This window comes from Thalassophryne amazonica, chromosome 19 (genome assembly GCF_902500255.1).
Source record: "Thalassophryne amazonica chromosome 19, fThaAma1.1, whole genome shotgun sequence".
In the NCBI taxonomy this organism is placed as follows: Eukaryota; Metazoa; Chordata; class Actinopteri; order Batrachoidiformes; family Batrachoididae; genus Thalassophryne; species Thalassophryne amazonica.
This window is the reverse complement of record NC_047121.1, coordinates 28,622,548-28,642,256: the sequence shown is the minus strand read 5'-3', so window position 1 is coordinate 28,642,256 and position 19,709 is coordinate 28,622,548. Positions and strand designations below refer to the sequence as shown.

The 19,709-nt window shown below is 41.6% G+C and overlaps 1 protein-coding gene across 3 annotated transcripts in view; it reads right to left on the bottom strand.

Moving 5' to 3' along the window:
- mapkbp1 (mitogen-activated protein kinase binding protein 1) overlaps positions 1-19,709 on the bottom strand; it is a 113,684-nt gene that overhangs the window by 40,769 nt on the left and 53,206 nt on the right. For 2 of the 3 annotated variants that reach the window (XM_034194815.1, XM_034194817.1), the window contains exons 6-13: positions 15,866-16,003; positions 15,481-15,663; positions 15,035-15,052; positions 6,755-6,915; positions 4,448-4,646; positions 3,973-4,107; positions 3,690-3,895; positions 2,770-2,861 (exon numbers count right to left, since the gene is read on the bottom strand). In XM_034194815.1, the coding sequence (XP_034050706.1) occupies positions 2,770-2,861; positions 3,690-3,895; positions 3,973-4,107; positions 4,448-4,646; positions 6,755-6,915; positions 15,035-15,052; positions 15,481-15,663; positions 15,866-16,003 (1,132 nt within the window). The remainder of the gene's footprint in view (positions 1-2,769; positions 2,862-3,689; positions 3,896-3,972; positions 4,108-4,447; positions 4,647-6,754; positions 6,916-15,034; positions 15,053-15,480; positions 15,664-15,865; positions 16,004-19,709) is intronic. The other variant, XM_034194818.1, reaches the window with a different exon arrangement.

Below are 19,709 nucleotides of genomic sequence, written 5' to 3'. Positions count from 1 at the left end.
GTGTCTTTTTGCAAGGAATGTTTTTGCAGTTTTTGCTCTATGGCAAGATGCATTATCATCTTGAAAAATGATTTCATCATCCCCAAACATCCTTTCAATTGTCCAAAATATCAACATAAACTTGTGCATTTATTGATGATGTAATGACAGCCATCTCCCCCAGTGCCTTTACCTGACATGCAGCCCCATATCATCAATGACTGTGGAAATTTACATGTTCTCTTCAGGCAGTCATCTTTATAAATCTCATTGGAAAGGCACCAAACAAAAGTTCCAGCATCATCACCTTGCCCAATGCAGATTCAAGATTCATCACTGAATATGACTTTCATCCAGTCATCCACAGTCCACAATTGCTTTTCCTTAGCCCATTGTAACCTTGTTTTTTTCTGTTTAGGTGTTAATGATGCCTTTCGTTTAGCTTTTCTGTATGTAAATCCCATTTCCTTTAGGCGGTTTCTTACAGTTCGGTCACAGACGTTGACTGCAGTTTCCTCCCATTCGTTCCTCATTTGTTTTCTTGTGCATTTTTCGATTTTTGAGACATATTGCTTTAAGTTTTCTGTCTTGACACTTTGATGTCTTCCTTGGTCTACCAGTATGTTTGCCTTTAACAACCTTCCCATGTTGTTTGTATTTGGTCCAGAGTTTAGACACAGCTGACTGTGAACAACCAACATCTTTTGCAACATTGCTTGATGATTTACCCTCTTTTAAGAGTTTGATAATCCTCTCCTTTGTTTCAATTGACATCTCTCGTGTTGGAGCCATGATTCATGTCAGTCCACTTGGTGCAACAGCTCTCAAATGTGTGATCACTCCTTTTTAGATGCAGACTAACAAGCAGATCTGATTTGATGCAGGTGTTGGTTTTGGGGATGAAAATTTACAGGGTGATTCCATAATTTTTTCCTCAGAATTGAGTGATTCCATATTTTTTTCCTCTGCTTGGTCTAAAAAAGTAACCGTTACTGACTGCCACAATCTTTTTTCTTGATTTCTTATAGTGTTTCTTAAAGCCAGAAAGTTGCCATTTGAAATGACTTTAGTTTTGTGTCATGTCTGTGATCTGCTTTTTTTTCTACAAAATTAAACAACTGAATGAACATCCTCCGAGGCCGGTGATTCCATAATTTTTGCCAGGGGTTGTATGTCCACCTCCACTGGACCCCGGCCAGCAAGGGCAAAGGAAATGTTGATATGTAATAACATGTATGTGACACACATTCAGCATGTGCAGTGGATGTGAACAGTGTGCAATCAAATTGAAAGCACTATGTGCCACTGCAGGTCAATGCGTCGCACAGCGCACACCGTGAGCAGGTCTGAACAGCTTGTTATAGCCATAACAGACCTTACAGTACACATTTATTTCCATTCCTTCCCATGGGCAACATAAATAATGTGCCCATCATATCTGTGACACCACGGGCAGGAAAATAAATGGTAAATGGACTGCATTTATACAGCGCTTTTCCATCTACATCAGATGCTCAAAGTGCTTTACACATCAATGCCTCACATTCACCCCGATATCAGGCTGCTGCCATGCAAGGCGCTCACTACACACCTTGCCCAAGAGCCCTTAGTGATTTTCCAGTCAGGATGGGATTTGAACCGAGGAACCTCTGGTCTCAAGCCCATGCTTAACCACTAGACCATCACCTCCCCATAAGCAGGGGCGCCCCACCGCTGCCCCACACACATCAACGCGCCATTGCATGCATCAGAGGCTCAGAGCTGAACGGATCTCACTGCTGTAATATACATATTATTACATGATCACCATCTAACTCTGTAGGAGGTATGACGTGGAACTGTTTCACCAGCCCATGACACCATGAACATACATGTAAACTCACCTCTGTCCGGTGCAGCCTCAGATGCGTTTCACAGCGCAGGGCAGACAACGGCTAGGGAAGCCCCTCTCGCCCCGCCTGCGCTTTGTGCCAACGACACCGGCACAAAAATGTCCTGTCCATCACAGCATAAAACATAATCCATGCGCTGTCCTGAGCGCACGTGCTGGCATCCAAGTAGTTAGTGCAGAGCTTAGCTGGCCCGTGCGCTTCATTTGCTGATGACACCAGCCCACAAATACTCTGTCCACCACAGCATAAAACATAATACATGTCACGTGCTGTACTGAGTGCGCGTGCTGGTGATACAAACGGTCAGTGTGGAGCTTAGCTGGCATGTGCACTCCATTTGCTGACGACATAGAGACCTCCATGTACTCCATGTGCTCATTGCATCACCGTTGCCGTGCTGTGTCTGTGGGCATGGTGCTGACAGTCAGTCATATGAGGCAGATGCATGTCCATCCTGCCGCCTCTATGTCCTCCGTACTGTTGTCTGGCAACATTTGGGCTGCAGTTGTGCGGGTGAGCATGACACAGTCTGGATTGTAAAGTGCTTTGAGCATCAACAACAGATGAGAAAGTGTTATTCCCCCTGCCACTGTCATGTGTGTGTTCTGCAGGTTGTCTGAAATACATGCCATTCTGTCGATAAGGCGTGAGCGAATCGTATCATCGCGTAGCAAGTGGTCAGCTAGCATACAAATCTTTCCTACAAGAAACTATAATGCCAGAGATCAGCTGATGGACTGCTTCACTATTTCTTCTCCAAGCTGCACTTGAACACAACATGAAGCCTACATCTGGAGACCAGCAGTTTGACGTGCAAACTGGGTCATCTGACACGTGAAAGCAACACAATGAAATGCTATAATGCTGTGTTGCACAATGTAGCCTTGAGGATACTCACCGGTGTCTGGTTTGGAGAACTCCAGGCAGAGGATCTCTGAGTCGTGAGCCTGAACATTCAGAATCTCCTCCATGCTATCCAGATCATGGATCCTACAACACACACAAACTATGAGAACTGGGTACTGGACTCCTGTTTCTTCCATGATGTGCGTCCGGTTGACCAGATCACAAACATCCTATTTTCACAACATAAAAACTCAGAATATAAAAGGCAACTCTATGTTGTGAGGTGACTGAGGTCTATCGTCACCAGGTTTCTGGCTGGTGGAAATGTTTTGTTGCTGTTGTTGCTGACCACTATGACAAACTGACAGCAAGGTCAGAAAGAAACCACAGCTTTCACATTTAGAGTGCCGCCGGTCTGTCTGTCATGTCTGCATCCATGTTTTTTTCTGTGTTCCGATTCCTCCCGCAGACATGACTGATAAAAATATCACAGTAGCACACAGGAGTATTTTTTTTCTCTCTTTGTCTGTATATACATTTATCTCTAGTATGAGTCACAGCTGGCTGTGAACTTTAAGAACATGTACAATTTTAATATTGCAACAGCAATTTGCTGCACCTCCTTATCTCCCACATGAACTAAGGGGACATCACACAAACATACTGTCGGACAAATATTGACAGACAGTTGACAAATGCCTGCAAGCGGACACTACGACACACCCGCAGGACTTATTTTTGACAATTTGACAGGGTCCAACCCTCTGTACAGCGCAGAATACAGCAATGATGTTCTTGTTTGTGCTTCATAGTAACACGTTTCTCTACAGGCACCTTCGTTGCTGTGCTACTTTATAGGTGCGCACAAACACCCACACCCACACACCTTGGAGGAACATGACACTTGACTACTAGCTAAAAGTCTCCTCAACCCTGGAGACACTTTATAGCACTCCTCTTACTCATCCTCACCTCAGGACTCCCATGCGGTCTCCAGAGGCCAGATGTTGTCCATTGGGACTAACTCTCAGAGTCCTAATGCCCGTCCGACTCTGGTCAATCTGCTGTCCATCTGAGCCAGACATCCCCAGCTTCTCCGTGTTGCCAGTGATGGTGACGCTCTCGGTGTCCAGGAGGCTTGCAATGTTGTCATCCACGTAAATGACTTTCTGTAGGTCCTAAAGGGTCAAAGGTCAGGTGTGAATGACATGAGCGATGAGAAATCTGAGATTTGTAGTAGCGTGTGTTTCCCTACATGGCTCAGGATGTTCCTGGTTGGCACATTGTGGCCGTCGATGTTCCACAGTCGGATGGTGTTATCTGAGGAACAGGACAAAAAGCAGCCAGAGGGGAGATGTGTCCCCCCTCCTCCTCCTCCTTCTGGGTAGACCTGGAGGACAACCACAGTGATCAGAAGCACAGAGTGGCACACAAGTGATTAACTGTGGTCATGTGGTCGCTGTACTGCTTTCTACTGTTTACTGCGCTTCTGTGTCACGTGAGCCCATTTGTTGGTGGCTTTTCTGGAATTCAGTGGATTTATCACAATTCATTGTCAGTTTCTGAAGAACTGCCTTCATCATGTTGACCACAATACAGGAGCGGATATGAAGTTTTGCTGCTTCCTCCTCAACTGAGAGGTATGAGGAGGAAAAGGAGATGGGACTACTCTGAGCACACACACCTCTGCCACCCCCCCACCCCCCCACGCGCGCTGAGTGCTCACTCACTTCCAGGCTCCAGACGCAGGAGGAGTGGTAAAGGGCGGAGTAGAGCTTTCCTGTCCTGCGAGGGTCACGGAGGTCACGGACGTCCCACACATACACACTGTGGTCATTGTAGACACAAGACAGCCAGCGATTGGTGGGATCATAGGTCACCGCTACCGTATCCGGGTAACGAGCCTCTGACCTGTAGGAAAACAGCTGACTGAGGAGGAGAGGGAGGAGGAAAGGACACAGGAGTGTAGGAGGAGAGATGAGGAGCAGGCAGGAAGAGAGAGAGGAAAGAGGAGGGCGTTAAAATTAAAAGGCGAGGCAGAAGCGGTGTCCATGTAGGATTGTGGGTAAAAAAATCAGCTTGCTGATTACAGTTTATCATCCGAGAGATGAGAGAGAGAGACATCGTGGTGCCAGATCTGATCTGAAGTCAGCTATCTCTGACTAAAGACCACAATGACTGAAACACAGATTTTTTTTTTTCCCCACAAGAATATGAACAGCTCCTTGTTTTGCAAAACAAAGCCTGTGGAAAAAATCTTCAAAACATCCCTGAACAAAACCAAGACAGATGCACGTTGTAAGTGTTAGATATACACTAAAACAGAATCAGAGATGTTTTGCAGGGAATCTCTCTGTCTGTCTGTCTCTCCTTTATGCTATTTTCAAAGTCTCTTTCTCAGCACATCGATCAAAATTCATTCAAATAAAGATCATGGTGAACCAGGATGATCACCGAGCTCAGCCTCAAACTTGTATAAAGTCTCAGAAAACTCAGTGGTGGGCAGTGTTGTAGTTGAGTCCACCTCCCCGAGGCCAAGACCGAGTCCGAGTCCTGGGTTTCCAAGGCCAAGACCAAGTAACATCAAGTCGAGGCCAAGGCCAATTCCAAGGTTACAGCATCTGAGGCCAAAACCAAGTATTATACAAAGTATATTGCGGTTGCCGTGGCCCATTCCCATAGACTCATGCAGAATTTCAAGCCACAGCCAAGTGAGTTGGAGGCGGCCTTATATAAATGAGGGCACTTTTGTGATGTCTTGGAGTCACAGACATGAATACTTTGTGCAGGCAAAGGAATATAATAATGTTTCAGTAGTGGTGAGGCTATTTCTGAAGATTTTTACACATTGGTACTACTAGGTGGAGCATAGTGGCGCATGTGTGTGTGTGCGCAATACTGTGGTGAGAAGAAAACAATACGGGCAGCCATCACATACATGAAAAATTACCGTGATGGGCACTTTTTTGTTTGGTGGGAAGTAAACAAAGCAAAAAAAAAAAAAATTAGAAACAAGTGGCCTCAAACCAACCTCGGTTATTCTTCGAGGACGGATGATACTGAGGCCAAGGGTAAGACAGTCATCACATAGTGAGGCTGAGACATTAAAAAAAGAAAAATACCAACACTGAAGGGTGGGCACAGTTCAGCTAATAGCTAATAAGCAATCCTAACATTTCTTTAGCAGATTAGTATCTCAGCTAACATTGCACAGCATGAGTGGACCAATTAGCATCCACTAAATTTAGTCCTGAAGTCAGCTAACATTTTTTTAATAAGGTTTAACAGTCAAAAATGTTTGTAGACTCTAAAATCGTCCGGAGTTTTTTTTAAATTTTTTGTTTTAAATTGTTTACATGTGCGCTCGTGAATGGGACAGGAGGTCCTCAAACTGGTCTCCTGCAGAGGCAGAAGAACCGCTGAAAGCGGCCGTCATCCAGATGCAGCTCCTGCAGCAAATGATGATACTCCCCGAATTGGGAGCTTTCCACAACAACTCGCTCCGTGTAATCAAGGTCCATCATGTTAACTTGACTGACAACCGGAGCCGGTGAGCGGAATGGAAGCTCCTCCTATTTGATGATGCACTGTGGCGAATTTTCGCAGCAAAAGCAGAGCGACACACCAGGCGATGGTGGCGCGTCCGTCGCCACACGACCGAAGCGAATTTGTGGCGTCTGGTCGCGCCCGGTGTGAACGTGGCATTACAGTGTACAAAGTTTCGCCTCGATACATGAAGTGTTTTTCAAGATATAGCATTGCGTAAACTAGGTTTCAGAGACATCGCCTCCTGGTGACCTCAATTAAAATTGAAACCTGAGATCTAATGTATCTGAATGTGTAACAAGTTTCACATTGATGCAAAAATCTTCACCAATATGTTGTGTAAAAAATAAAGTGGGGAAAAAAATACCATCACATTTAACAACTTAAATGTTTCTGCAAAACTTATAGTGGAGAAGACACGGTGAATAAATTGCTGGGAGCAGCTGGTGTCTGTGTGGGCCCCGCAGGGGTCAGCGACCTGTGTGTGTTACCTGGCGTCCACCATGCTGGCGATGTCAGCACCCAGGCAATGGGGGCGGGGCAAAGTGCACAGGAAGTTCAGGTTGACGGGGCTGAAGGCTCGAACCGTCCCATCGGAGCACCCGCAGAATATCAGCTCGTCTGTGACGGACAGACACGTGGCCTGAGACGTCTGAGGAAGGACAGAGAGAGACAGACAGAATGCAGATGTGAGAATCAAACCTACAACACAGGCGCTGAGGACGGCCAACTGATCGGGGTTATGAGGACGATGTGACAATGAACATGCACAGAGCATGTGTGAGCGCTCGAACTGGGGATGTTTAAGAAAGCGGAGCAATATTTAGATGATGAGAGATAATCTCAGACATTTCTGGACTTATGATTCTTCGAAATGATCTAAACAAAAATCACAATGAGACTGAGCAGACAGACAGGAGACACACAGACGCGTCTGATTATGTTTCAGTTACTTTCTGTTGGCGTCCTCTGGGTAACAGTCAGAACAGTCAGTTTCTGTGTCAGAACGTGTTCAGTGGTGTGAACGTCTGCCCTCGAGGGAATTTCAGATGTCCAAATCATCACATGTGGCCTGCTGGAGGAGTCTCGGATTCAAGCCAATATTTCTGTCCCCCATGAGTCCCATTTCTCTGACTGAACTATGTCAAAGCCCATCATGTTATCCAGCTGTTACTACTGTTGTGTGTGTGTGTGTGTAAATTAAATTATTCACCAGACGTGCCTGTATTTGTGAATGCATGTTCTAACACGTCGCAGTGTTTTATGCGCCGGCTTGTTTTGGCCCCATTATGTCTGTGAGCAGTGATTCCCATTCAGCTTTATTTATTTATGTATATATAGAGTGTTTGCTTATACAGTGAGGAAATTAAGTATTTGAACACCCTGCGGTTTTGCAAGTTCTCCCACTTAGAAATCATAGAGGGTCTGAAATTTTCATCTTAGGTGCATGTCCACTGTGAGAGACATAATCAAAAAATAAAAATAAAAAATCCAGAAATCACAATGTATGATTTTTGTATGATTGTTCTCATCCTCTAAACATGGTAAGCGAAGTTGATTCCAAAAAGCTCTATTCTGGTCTCATCTGACCACATGACCTTCTCCCATGCCTCCTCTGGATCATCCAGATGGTCACTGGTAAACTTCAAATGGGCCTGAAAATGTGCTGGCTTGAGCAGGGGGACCTTGCTGCCCTGCAGGATTTTAAACCATTACAGCGTCATGTGTTACTAATGTAATCTTTGTGACTGTGGTCCCAGCTCTCTTCAGGTCATTGACCAGGTCCTCCTGTGTAGTTCTGAGCTTTCTCAGAATCATCCTTACCCCACAAAGTGAGATCTTGCATGGAATCCCAGACCAAGGGAGATTGACAGTCATCTTGTGTTTCTTCCACTTTCTAATAAATAATCATAACAGTTGTTGTCTTCTACCAAGCTGCTTGCCTGTTGTCATGTAGTCCATCCCAGCCTTGTGCAGGTCTACAGTTTTGTCCCTGGTGTCCTTAGACAGCTCTTTGGTCTTGGCTATGTTGGACAGGTTGGAGTGAGAACTGATAGAGTGTGTGAACAGGTGTCTTTTATACAGGTAACAAGTTCAAACAGGTGCAATTAATAAAAGGTAAAGAGTGCAGAATAAGAGGGCTTCTTAAAGACAAAATTAACAGGTCTGTGAGAGCCAGAATTCTTGCTGGTTGGTAGGTGTTCAAATACTTATTTGCAGCAGTAACATACAAATAAATTATTACAAAAATCATACATTGTGATTTCCAGATTTTTTTTAGTTTTTTTTTTAGATTATGTCTCTCACAGTGGACATGCACCTAAGATGAAAATTTCAGACCCCTCCATGATTTCTAAGTGGGAGAACTTGCAAAACCGCAGGATGTTCAAATACTTATTTTCCTCACTGTATGTATGTACCCATTTATTGTGTTGCTTTTAGTTTTTATAGGATCTTATATTTGATTTTTAATGTATTTTATATACCGTTATATGGTTTTACTGGACCACGTGGACTCAGAATCTGACATTAGTTTGACCTTATGCCATCATCTTCACGCAAAAATCCAAGATGGCTGCCATCCGGTAGAGCAAAAATGTAACTTTTGTAAGGGAGACCGACCTCCATAAGGATCTCCTGTCGTAAAGTAATTGATGAATGCATGACCAGTAAACTCATTACACGTCAAAAGAAGTTCCTTTTAATAGCTGTAACATGAACAATGTTCAAATGAAACCATTGAAAACATGTCAATAAAAATAATTTTTCCATTTTCTGTAGCTATATGACATCACACTATAACTGAAACACACAGTCATCAATTATGCTTTTGTATCAAACTTCACATTGTTATGACATAGTAACTGATGAATCAATATGACCTTGAGAGATATGATCCGTCTGAATCAGGGCGCTCTGCCTCACTAGACTCTGAATCATCAAATTCTGATGAATCCTTCCATCTCCACTGCACATCATCATCTCCCTCCACGCCCTCTTCAGCTGGCCCTGGTGCAGGTAGTCAGGAGATAAGCTTGTGTGTGGTGAACAGGGCAACTATCCACCAGCTCCCAGCCATGTCTGAGGGGTGGTGCTTCATGGAGGGGTGGCGCACAAGATACGGCAATTAGCTTGCACAGAAGCGCTGTTGTCATCGGGTGTCTGCATCTGGAGGGAGCCCGATGAATGATTTGTTCTTCATTGACTTCCACTTGGCTACACGGGCCTCAGCCATGGTGCTACTCTTATTGTTCCCATAGATGAAATGTCGTGAACAGGAAAAGCTCCTCTAGTACCTCCTCCTCAAAGTCAAGGCCATCTCCACACCTCGAGAGTTACGGTCAGGCCACAGAGAACTTCACCACCCAGTCATCATTTCTAACTTGATGTTTTCCTGTCTTCCCTCTATGCAAAAATGTCCACAACTATCTGTCATTATATGAAAAGTGCTCCTGGCTCACTCCCTTGTAGCGCTTGTAGATAGCGGTCATCATCACACACTGTGTATGGAAGGGACCAAGAAAGGGCACAATGTCATAGTATTTGTTTGGGTTCTCGGCTTTGAGCAGGGTGATGAGGACTTACACGGGACAATCTCCCACTCAGAAGCCAAAGGGCATGATGTCACCCACGGTTGACTTGTTGGGCCAGCATGACACCCATTGTAGGAAAGAATAATCTGCTCAGCTGCATTAGCGTGGTCACGATTTACGTTTACACGAGCAAGGCCATGAAGAATGCTCCGCTTGCACTGATGCTCTGTACGTGAAAAGAACGCAGTGGGCTTAGGGTGGATGAGAGGCTCCTCATGTCTGATGGTCCTATACGGCTGAAATACCTACCTCAGATGTCTTCCCAGTGCCTGCAATACAATCTTGGCGTCTTTGATGCACGCTTGCTCATCCTGGATGTTTGCCTCATCCACCGGTACAAGTCGTTCTAGATGCTGCTGTGTAGTACCGCCTCCTGTCAATGTGTCATTACTAAAGTCATCATTGTCAATGATACTGATTCTTGGTTCTCCCTCGGCGATCTCATCAGGACAGACTGAGCACCGCTCAAGGTCGTGTATGGTCCAGAGGTCATGCAGGTGAAGCCTAGGTGCTCTCACATAAAAGTTACGTTTACGCTCTATTGGATGGGCCATCTTGCATTTTTACATGAAGATGATGTCATAATATCAAACAAATGTCAGATTCGGAATAGTCATGGTTGACTTTCCCGAAAAAGTGTCTTTGTACAGGATTCTAGGTGATGTGGTTCAAAAATTTATTTTTTAAGATGACATCGGCGGCCATTTTAGATTTTGGCCTATGGCAAAAAATGCCAGTACTTTTGTGAAGGACATGGGGCCATAGAAGTCAAATCAATCGTCAAACCTTAGTAGCCAAAGAATGGTCACGGAAGTGCGGTTTTGTACCCTACTATTATATTTATGAGATTTATACCAGTTGGGGATTGCTCAGGGTTGTGGTGCTGACATTTTTTACTTTATGTTAGTATTCTGTCTATAGTATTTCTTATCAATGAGCATTAGGACAGCTGAGACCTGAGTACTCAATTTTGTTCTTTCATGTTTTACAAGGTTGCAATGACAATAAAGAAACCTTGAACCTGTTGGATCTGTCCAAAATGCAATTAAATCCTATTCTATTAACTGTTGTTTACGTCATTTTGTCAATATGAGCAGAAATGAGTCCTCAATGCATTTTACCCGACATCATTTTGGGACAAACTGTGCATTCATATTTTTCTTAAGTTCAATATTTTTTTCAGTGAATTTGCCAATCTTTGTTTTTTTGCATTGTTGGTATGGATTAAAAATGACTGTGCCTCATCTTTGTTGAGCCTATAACATCCTAACTGTTATGAGTGTTAACTGCTCAACCACTGCATCTGACCTCTGACATTTGCTCAAAGTGTATTAAAGCATATTAGGCATTATTGACAGGTTGAAAATCCAATTGGACCAAACCGAAAAGTTGAAAAGTCAGATTGTACTATGTGGTTATGGTGAACATGACAAATTTTTGACTTTCTGTCCAAAGTTGCCATCTGAGACAAAAGTTTGACCTTTAAAATAAAAGTGTTCTGACATATATGGGTGGGTCACGCAGCCTTATTTGGCATTTTTGGGTGTTATTTTTTTTACGTTGTGTCCAGGGATCATGGATCAGTACTTTGAATATGTCAAAATACTTGAAGAAGTCATGTTGCCTTATGCCAAAGAGGAAATGCCCTTGAAATGGGTATTTCAACCAGATAACGATCGCAAACACACCAGCAAGTGAGCAACATCTTTGTTCCAGACCAACAAGATTAATGTTACGGAGTGGCCAGCCCAATCCCAGGACTTTAATCCAATAAAAAAACTTGTGGGATGGCATCAAAAATACTGTTTCTGAGGCAAAACCAAAAAATGGAGAAATTGTGGACTGTAGTCCAGTCGTCTTGGTCTGGAATACCTGCAGGTGTCAGAAGTTGGTCGACTCCATGCCACACAGATGTGAAGCAGTTCTCAGAAACCATGGTTGTACAACTAAATTTTAGCTGAGTGATTCACAGGAAAGAATCATTTCCAATTTATACAATAAATGTTTGAGTTTGTAAAGAAAAATGCAAACTGCTATTTTTTTGAACAGCCTAATATTCCCTTTTCTTCGCTTTCTGTACAGTAACAACCAATTTGATAAATTTTCCGTCATGTTTTGATTTGGAATAGAATGTCCAGTGTCCAAAATGCATTTGCGTGTGTGGAAATAAAAGGTATAAGGATTTTGAGCCTCACTTTTTAAAAACACACTGCTGTTATTTTGAACACAACTGTACGTTACAGGTTTTTTTTTATTGTTTTGGAGGTCCTGCAACTTATATTCCGGTGTGACTTACCTATACCAAATAATAATAATTATAATGACTATTTATACAGAACTTTGTCACGAATCAAAGCACTAAAATGAAATAAACTTTAATAATAAAAGAATAAAAGGCAATAATAAAAAGAACTATACATCATTGCACAAAATCCCAAATAAAAGAGCTGATAATGCAGAAAAAAGTGGTGACTTATTCACCGGAAAATACAGTATTTATATTTTAATATTAATGAAGAAGACTCATGCTGAGCTGAGGCTTTCTATAAGATAAATACGTGATGTGACATGACTAAACTGAGACATGGAAAAAGCTGTCTGCTTGGATGATGTGATTTAAAATTATTTTTTGACTTGTTGAATCGCATGTACATTTCCTGTCACACAGACTGAATGTGATCTTTTGTGATTTTTGTCTTTCAGAAATAACAGGTGAGAGAATGCGTGTGGGTGAAGACCTCACACAATTAGAGCTGTGTTCCTGAGAGCTACTGCCAGAAAGATAATACCTGCGTTGGAGTAAGAGTACTGCAGTAGTGAAGGGGTGACGGATGTGAGCAGGAGACCTGAAAACAATGAGGTGTTTATGGCCTCGATGAACCACAGTAGAGTGAACTAATGAATATGACATAATACAGTTGTATGCAAGAGTTTGGGCACCCCTGATGATTTGAATGATTTTCCTTTATAAATAATTTGTTATTTGGATCTGCAATTTCAGTTAAGTATATCATATAGCAGATTAACACAGTGATATTTGAGAAGTGAAATGAAGTTTACAGGATTTACAGAAAGTGTGCAATAATTCTTTAAACAAAATTAGCTGGCTTGTCCAAATGTGCTTTAGGTCTGTGGGTTGACTGTTCTCACCATCCTTCACTTCAGCTTTTCTGAAATATTTCTTGGCCTGCCACTTGGGCCTTAACTTGTACTGTGACTGCGGTCTTCCATTTCCTCTCTATGTTCCTCACAGTGGAAACTGACTGCTGAAATCTCTGAGATAGCTTTTTGTATCCTTCCCCTAAACCATGATGTTGAACAATCTGTTTTCAGGTCATTTGAGAGGTGTTTAAAGGCTCCCATGTTGCCACTCATTAGAAGAGATGCAAAGAGGGGAAACATTTGTAAATAGTCACCTTAAATACCCCTTCTCATGATTGGATTCACCTGTGTAAGGAGGTCAAGGGTCAATGAGCTTACAAACCAATTTTGTGTTCCGATAATTTGTGCTACATGTATTCAAATCAATAAAATGACAAGCATGCCCAAATTTATGCACCTGCCTAATTTTGTTTAAATAATTATTGCACACTTTCTGTAAATACTAGAAACTTCATTTCACTTCTCAAATATAACTGTGTTCATTTGTTATATAATATATTTAACTGAAATCTGTGATCCAGACAATCAATAATTTATAAAGGAAAATCATAAAAATTATCAGGGGTGCCCAAACTTTTGCATACAACTGTACATCTAACATGCTGGAGAGTCCGTCACACATGTGAATGGCTGTGAAACTGTCTAATGGAGTGAGTAAATGTGGGTGTGCCGGGTGGGCGTGGCAGACTCAGTCAGTTCAGTGAGTAGAATAACAAATATTCAACTACAAATCAGATTGTTTTCCAACATGTTTTAAATTCATATTAAATGTCATAAATAATCAAATATACATTAAGTGACTCTTTAAGCCAGATTATCAAATGTCTTTATAACAAGTTTAAAGCTATACGGCCTTTGGGTTTTTAAAGATTTAAATTAATAAAACTATAGTTTTATTTGTTAGAATTTAAATAAGGGATTCATAATATCATTTTGCCGATATGATCAAAATTCATACGGTCTGGAAAGATTTTAAAATTTTGATCCCTAATTGGTAGAAATTAAAGTGATGAGACGCCATGACCTACATTTGGTAGTGACATCATATGGAGCTTCCCCCGGAGCTGCACAAGGGATGCTGGGAAGGACACAGCGACTGCCACTCGGCGAAAGGCAGCGCAATGTCAGCTGGCTGCTCGCACAAATTAAATAAACCAAGACGGCAGAAAACACTCCGAAACTGCTTATTTCTGCATAAATCTAATATGTTTCTCATATATTTAGTTAGTTATGTTAGGGAGAAATAAACACTTCTAAATCTAAAAATGCTGTTTCGAAACCAGATAACACCTCTGAAGTGCTTTACAAGACATCTTACGGATGTTAGCGTGCATGCCCCGGGAACGCACATCAAGCAAGTGGGTCAGGTCAAAGGTCATCTCAAAACCTCATGCATGCACACACGCGTTTCCTCCTGCAGTTTAGGTGCACGGTGGCATTAGAAGGAAACAAAATTACCCATGGAATTCCCCTGAGATAAATATGTTCTCTTTATTAAAATGAGCCGCAATTTTGCAACATATGCAAAAAATTAAGACATTATAATGCTTGGATTTCAGTAGAAAACTAAATTTTGTCAGTTTTATGACATTTGAAAGGTTGTACAGCTTTAAATATAATGCAGACTTAAATTTAATTTCTTTGATTTTGCATAGAAGAACAGAGATTTTTTTTTATTATATATATATATTATGTAATTGTTGACTTCTGTAATGACTTTTCCTGTTAAAGGGTGAGGAAGTCATTCTTTAGAGATGGTTAAAATATTTTGCTCTGACAAAGAGCGGATGAAGGAACAGGTGTCATTAACAAAGAACTTATATTAGTTATTGATAAGTTTGATGTTAAATATCTCTGAATGTGATGCCTTTTTGATCATTTTAAATTGATGAATATTTGACATTTTGGAGTTTTTATATCTGTAGATGTTTTTATGTCCTTGACCAGGTGACCAGGATTACAAGATTTTTCAGACTCGGGCTGAACTGACTGAGTCGAGGAGAAATGATGACTTACGGAGGCGGAGTCAACTCTCTGCACGAGAAGCAGAGGAGGAAGCAAAAGCACTTGACATTAGTATGTGTAGGTGAAAGAATCACAGCTAAATATTAAACATCCAGCAGAGTACAGAAAAATACACAACAAATAGTCGTACATATAAAATCAGGCTGACAGTTTGATGAAACAAGTCCCACCCTGTGACAGATTCACTGCAGTGGAAAACGTGTGCTATTCTTTTGGCTGCTTTTTAGCAGAATGTGGCTCCGCATTTTGATTTGGCACCAAGCCGGATTTCCTTACTGATGCAATTCCATATGTTCAAAGAGAATTGGGGGTGTTAGGGTTTGAATCTCAAACCTCGTCTCCCAATGTCAGAACTATTATGAGATGCTTCGATTTGTTTTTGTTTGTTTGCACAGGACTCCATCTGAACAGCATGAATAAAACAAGCACACACTCACCCGAAGCTCCACCCACTTGTCCAGGAGGCGGCGGTCATTGAACTCGCACAGTAACCCAGAGGAGGTTATACAGAAAGTGGAGGAGGCTTGGCGACCCCGCCCACAGGCGACATCACTAAAAAAATTATTCCTGAGCTCTCCCAGTAGCCCTGAACGCCCCAGCAAAGGAACAGTAGCATTGACCTGCAGAAAAAGAAAAAGATCCATGTATACAAAAAAAAAAAAAAAAAAGTATGGCACTCAGAGTGCACAACTACTCCAGTTTAAAAGTCACAAAACCTCTGCCCCTCCTCTGGGGGTGGAGATTAAAATAAGACACACAACAATGGATGACTGACGTTACGATGTTAGGAAGTGTGCTATATGTGGTGGAGACACTGAGCACCTTGGAGGTCTTGGCATGGTCCAGGTACCAGAACTTGACATGGCGGTTGCCGGCAGTAATGAAGTATGAGCTGTCATCTGAGAAGGAAACGGCTGTCACCTTACTGGACACCTTGTTTGCTGCCACGACAACATTTTTCTGATAAACAAAGACAAATCAAACAAGAATGTTTGTCATAAAACTCTTTTCGTCAGCCGATAACAGCACGTTTTGGACCTCATCGACAGAACAGGAATCTGGTAAAATATTTCAGAGCTGGTAGAGGAAGGTGCACCGGATGGATGGAATTCTGGCAAATCATGCAAATGAGGCCTAAAACATACAATAAAATATATAGAGATTAGTCTGTGGAATTCATAACAGGTCAGCCCTGGGATGTGGGCCAATGCCATGCTTTGTCTCATCCACCACATCACGGATCTGCCTTCCATCCTTGATGGCAACCACCCAAGAAGACAACTGGCCCATATCCACCTCCTGAAAGAAACCATTAATGTGCCACAGCCAGCTGAAATACGGGTGTCTCCTTGATCTTTTCCAATTGCTGGGGTCCTTATGCCGGATCGTACTCAGAGAAGCATGTCCCACGGCTAAAATATCATAGCTGGGTCATATCATAGCTAATGATACCAGCGACACTGATAGTTTGACACAAACTTACTGCAAAGCCCCAAGGATCCTCCAAAGAGAGCTCATCAACACCTTATGTCACTGGTTAGTATCCGAGTGTCACAACCATACAGTAAAACAGGACGCACCAACATGATTTTTATCCTGCAGATGTCTAACACCTCTGCCCAGTAACTTCCAGACTGTAAGCTTTTCTCAGGTGTCATATGCTGTGTTATTAATCCTGACTTTTAGTTCTTTTATGATGTCATAAGATAAATCTTGTACAGCACTTGAATTTATAGTCATTGGTCATCATGCAGGATCAACTTGTATAAATAGATTTGTAGTGCAACAGATAAATAAGAATCTTTAAATTTGTGATACAACTACCAAATTTAGCACAATACTTCTCAATCGACATTTTGCAAAAAAGCCATTAGCTACTTCAATTCCAAGATGGCAGCCATTTTTTCCAAGATGGCACCTAGAAATATGTATTTTCGTCATATATTTGCATAATCTTGGCTTATTTCGATGATGTATCTCTTAAATATTGTACTATGGACTAAAGGGGAGGAGGATGACATTAACTTCAAACAATATCTTCATGCGTTTTAGACAGACTGTATATGTTTTTAATCAGTCTACATGCATGCTACAGAGTGTGTGATAGTGTTTGGGGTGTAAGGGTTTAGTAGTAGAGGTACTTTTGCTTTTAAAGTCAGCCCTGTCCTTTGGATAAACACTAGTCCTCACTGCTTGTCTAACTCTTACCGTTGGGTCAAAGTAGCTTCTTCTGTACGGCAATGGCCACACCCCAGTAAACTGCATGCAGGCTAAACTAGGTTTGGGTAGCACACAGAGAGATTCTCTGTGATGGAGTTTGCCTTGCTCCCATATCAGTGCATGAAGACTGGAATCTTCCAGATTGGACTGTTGAATAGATGAAATAATGACTTCAACATCCCCCCCCCACCAAAATTTAAAAATTTTTAATTTCACTTGTTTAACGGCTTTTTTCAAGAAAAGGACTTGTCAGAAGTATTTATACCAAATTTGGTGCTTGTAACTGAACGATTCTTACAAGTCATGTCGTGATTTAGGAGAACTTCCCACATTCACTGATTTTCATGTTTCTTTGTAGGTATGAATAAAATTTACGAGAGTTTCAGACCTGAAATAAGAGTCATGGACATAGTTTGCTGTCATCCAAACCTAACTTTTCAGTAACTATTTCATTACGTAGAAAAGGTTTTAGTTTGAAAATCCTGTTAAACTCCACTATTTGAAATGTAGTGTCATTCTAAATGTATTCATGTCACCTCACAGCATAATTAATTTAAACCATGATAAGAAATCCCTTTATTTGTCCCACAATGGAGAAATACGCAGCTATCACAAAGCTCAGTGGACCAGAGTGGGAGCTATTAAACACCAGGGACACAGATCTTAATACTTCCTTATTTCAGAGAGTCCAACACTTGGTGGGGTACAATGGCATTAACAGCACTTATGTGTTCTCCCATTTGCTGCCTTCAGTTAGTCTCTTAATTCCACTGTTTACACCTTGAACAAAATTACAGATTTCCTTTGCGCTTCTCTGATAGCAGCAAGTTAATTTCCCATTACTAATGTTCCTCTACAGCACTCCCTGTTACAGCGCTCTGACTAAAGATCTCTGACACATATAGGCGGGATGCAGTGCGAAGGCTAATTTGGTGTTTTTGGGGAGTTATATTTATGGGAGTTCACTCATCTCATGAAAATGCACTGATTTACACACAGGCAGGATTCAGTATATCTGCACACGTAATTAACTAAATGCTGTTTCCTCTTGTTCTTCCGCAAACATTTTCTCTGTAGTCAGACTTAACAAGCACATCCTGCTCAACTGAGTCAACTGTGACTCGACTCTTATCGTCAGACAGAGTTAACACTCAAAGTGCTGGAAAAAAACCCAAAAAAAAACTGTTGGAGCTGCTCAGATGAATGAATGAATGAAAACATTTATTCAGGATAGCCCAATTATGTGCACAATAAACAAGATCTCAAATCGTCATGATGGACATCCTTCCACTGGGGTCCTCGCACACATATACAATCAATCATGATGAAAACGTACAACATTAAAATTAACCAATAGATTTTTTTTTTAAAAAGAGAGTCTAAAATCAGATAAAATACAATAAAACAAAATAAAACTTTAGCAGAGTTGCAACAATGGCTTGGCTATTTTAACATGTCACTAGTGCTCTTGCCAAATTACACATTTAACAAATGATTTTTACAACCCCAATTCCAGTGAAGTTGGGATGTTGTGTAAAATGTAAGAATATAACACATTCTGCACGTGTTACAGCAGCATGGCTTCGTAGTAAAAGAGTACAGGTAATAGACTGGCCTGCCTGCAGTCCAGACCTGTCGCCCATTGAAAATGTGTGGCGCATTATGAAGCACAAAATACGACAAAAGAGACCCCAGACTGTTGAACAACTGAAGTCGTACATCAAGCAAGAATGGGAAAGAATTCCACCTACAAAGCTTCAACAATTAGTGTCCTCAGTTCTCAAACGCTTATTGAGTGTTGTTAGAAGGAAAGGTGATGTAACACAGTGGTAAACATACCACTGTCCCAATAAAGTTTATCAGTTTGAACATTAAATATCTTGTCTTTGTGGTGTATTCATTTCAATATAGGTTGAAGAGGATTTGCAAATCATTGTATTCTGTTTTATTTACATTTTACACAACGTCCCAACTTCATTGGAATTGGGGTTGTACTACAACCTGCCCAGCCAAGGTACTGTAATGCTGCGGAGCTGGAGGGCGATGAAGCTGAAGAAGATTTTAATACACATCTCTGTTCTGCAGACGTCTGCTAGGTCAGTCTGCCATTTTCAGGATAAAGATGTCAAGTGATGGGCAGCACAGTGGCTCAGTGGTTGAAACGTGTTGCAGCCATCCATTTGCACAAAAACAATAACGTTTATCAGTTTGAACATTAAATATCTTGTCTTTGTGGTGTATTCAATTGAATATAGGTTGAAGAGAATTTGCAAATCATTGTATTCTGTTTTTATTTACATTTTACACAACGTCCCAACTTCATTGGAATTGTGGTTGTAGATTTCAACTAAGACTTGCAGACCTTTCTTACGGTTATAATTTCTGTATTTTACTGCTGCAGTTCAGGTCAATGAACTTGCATTTCTCTGGAAATTCCACTTTAAAT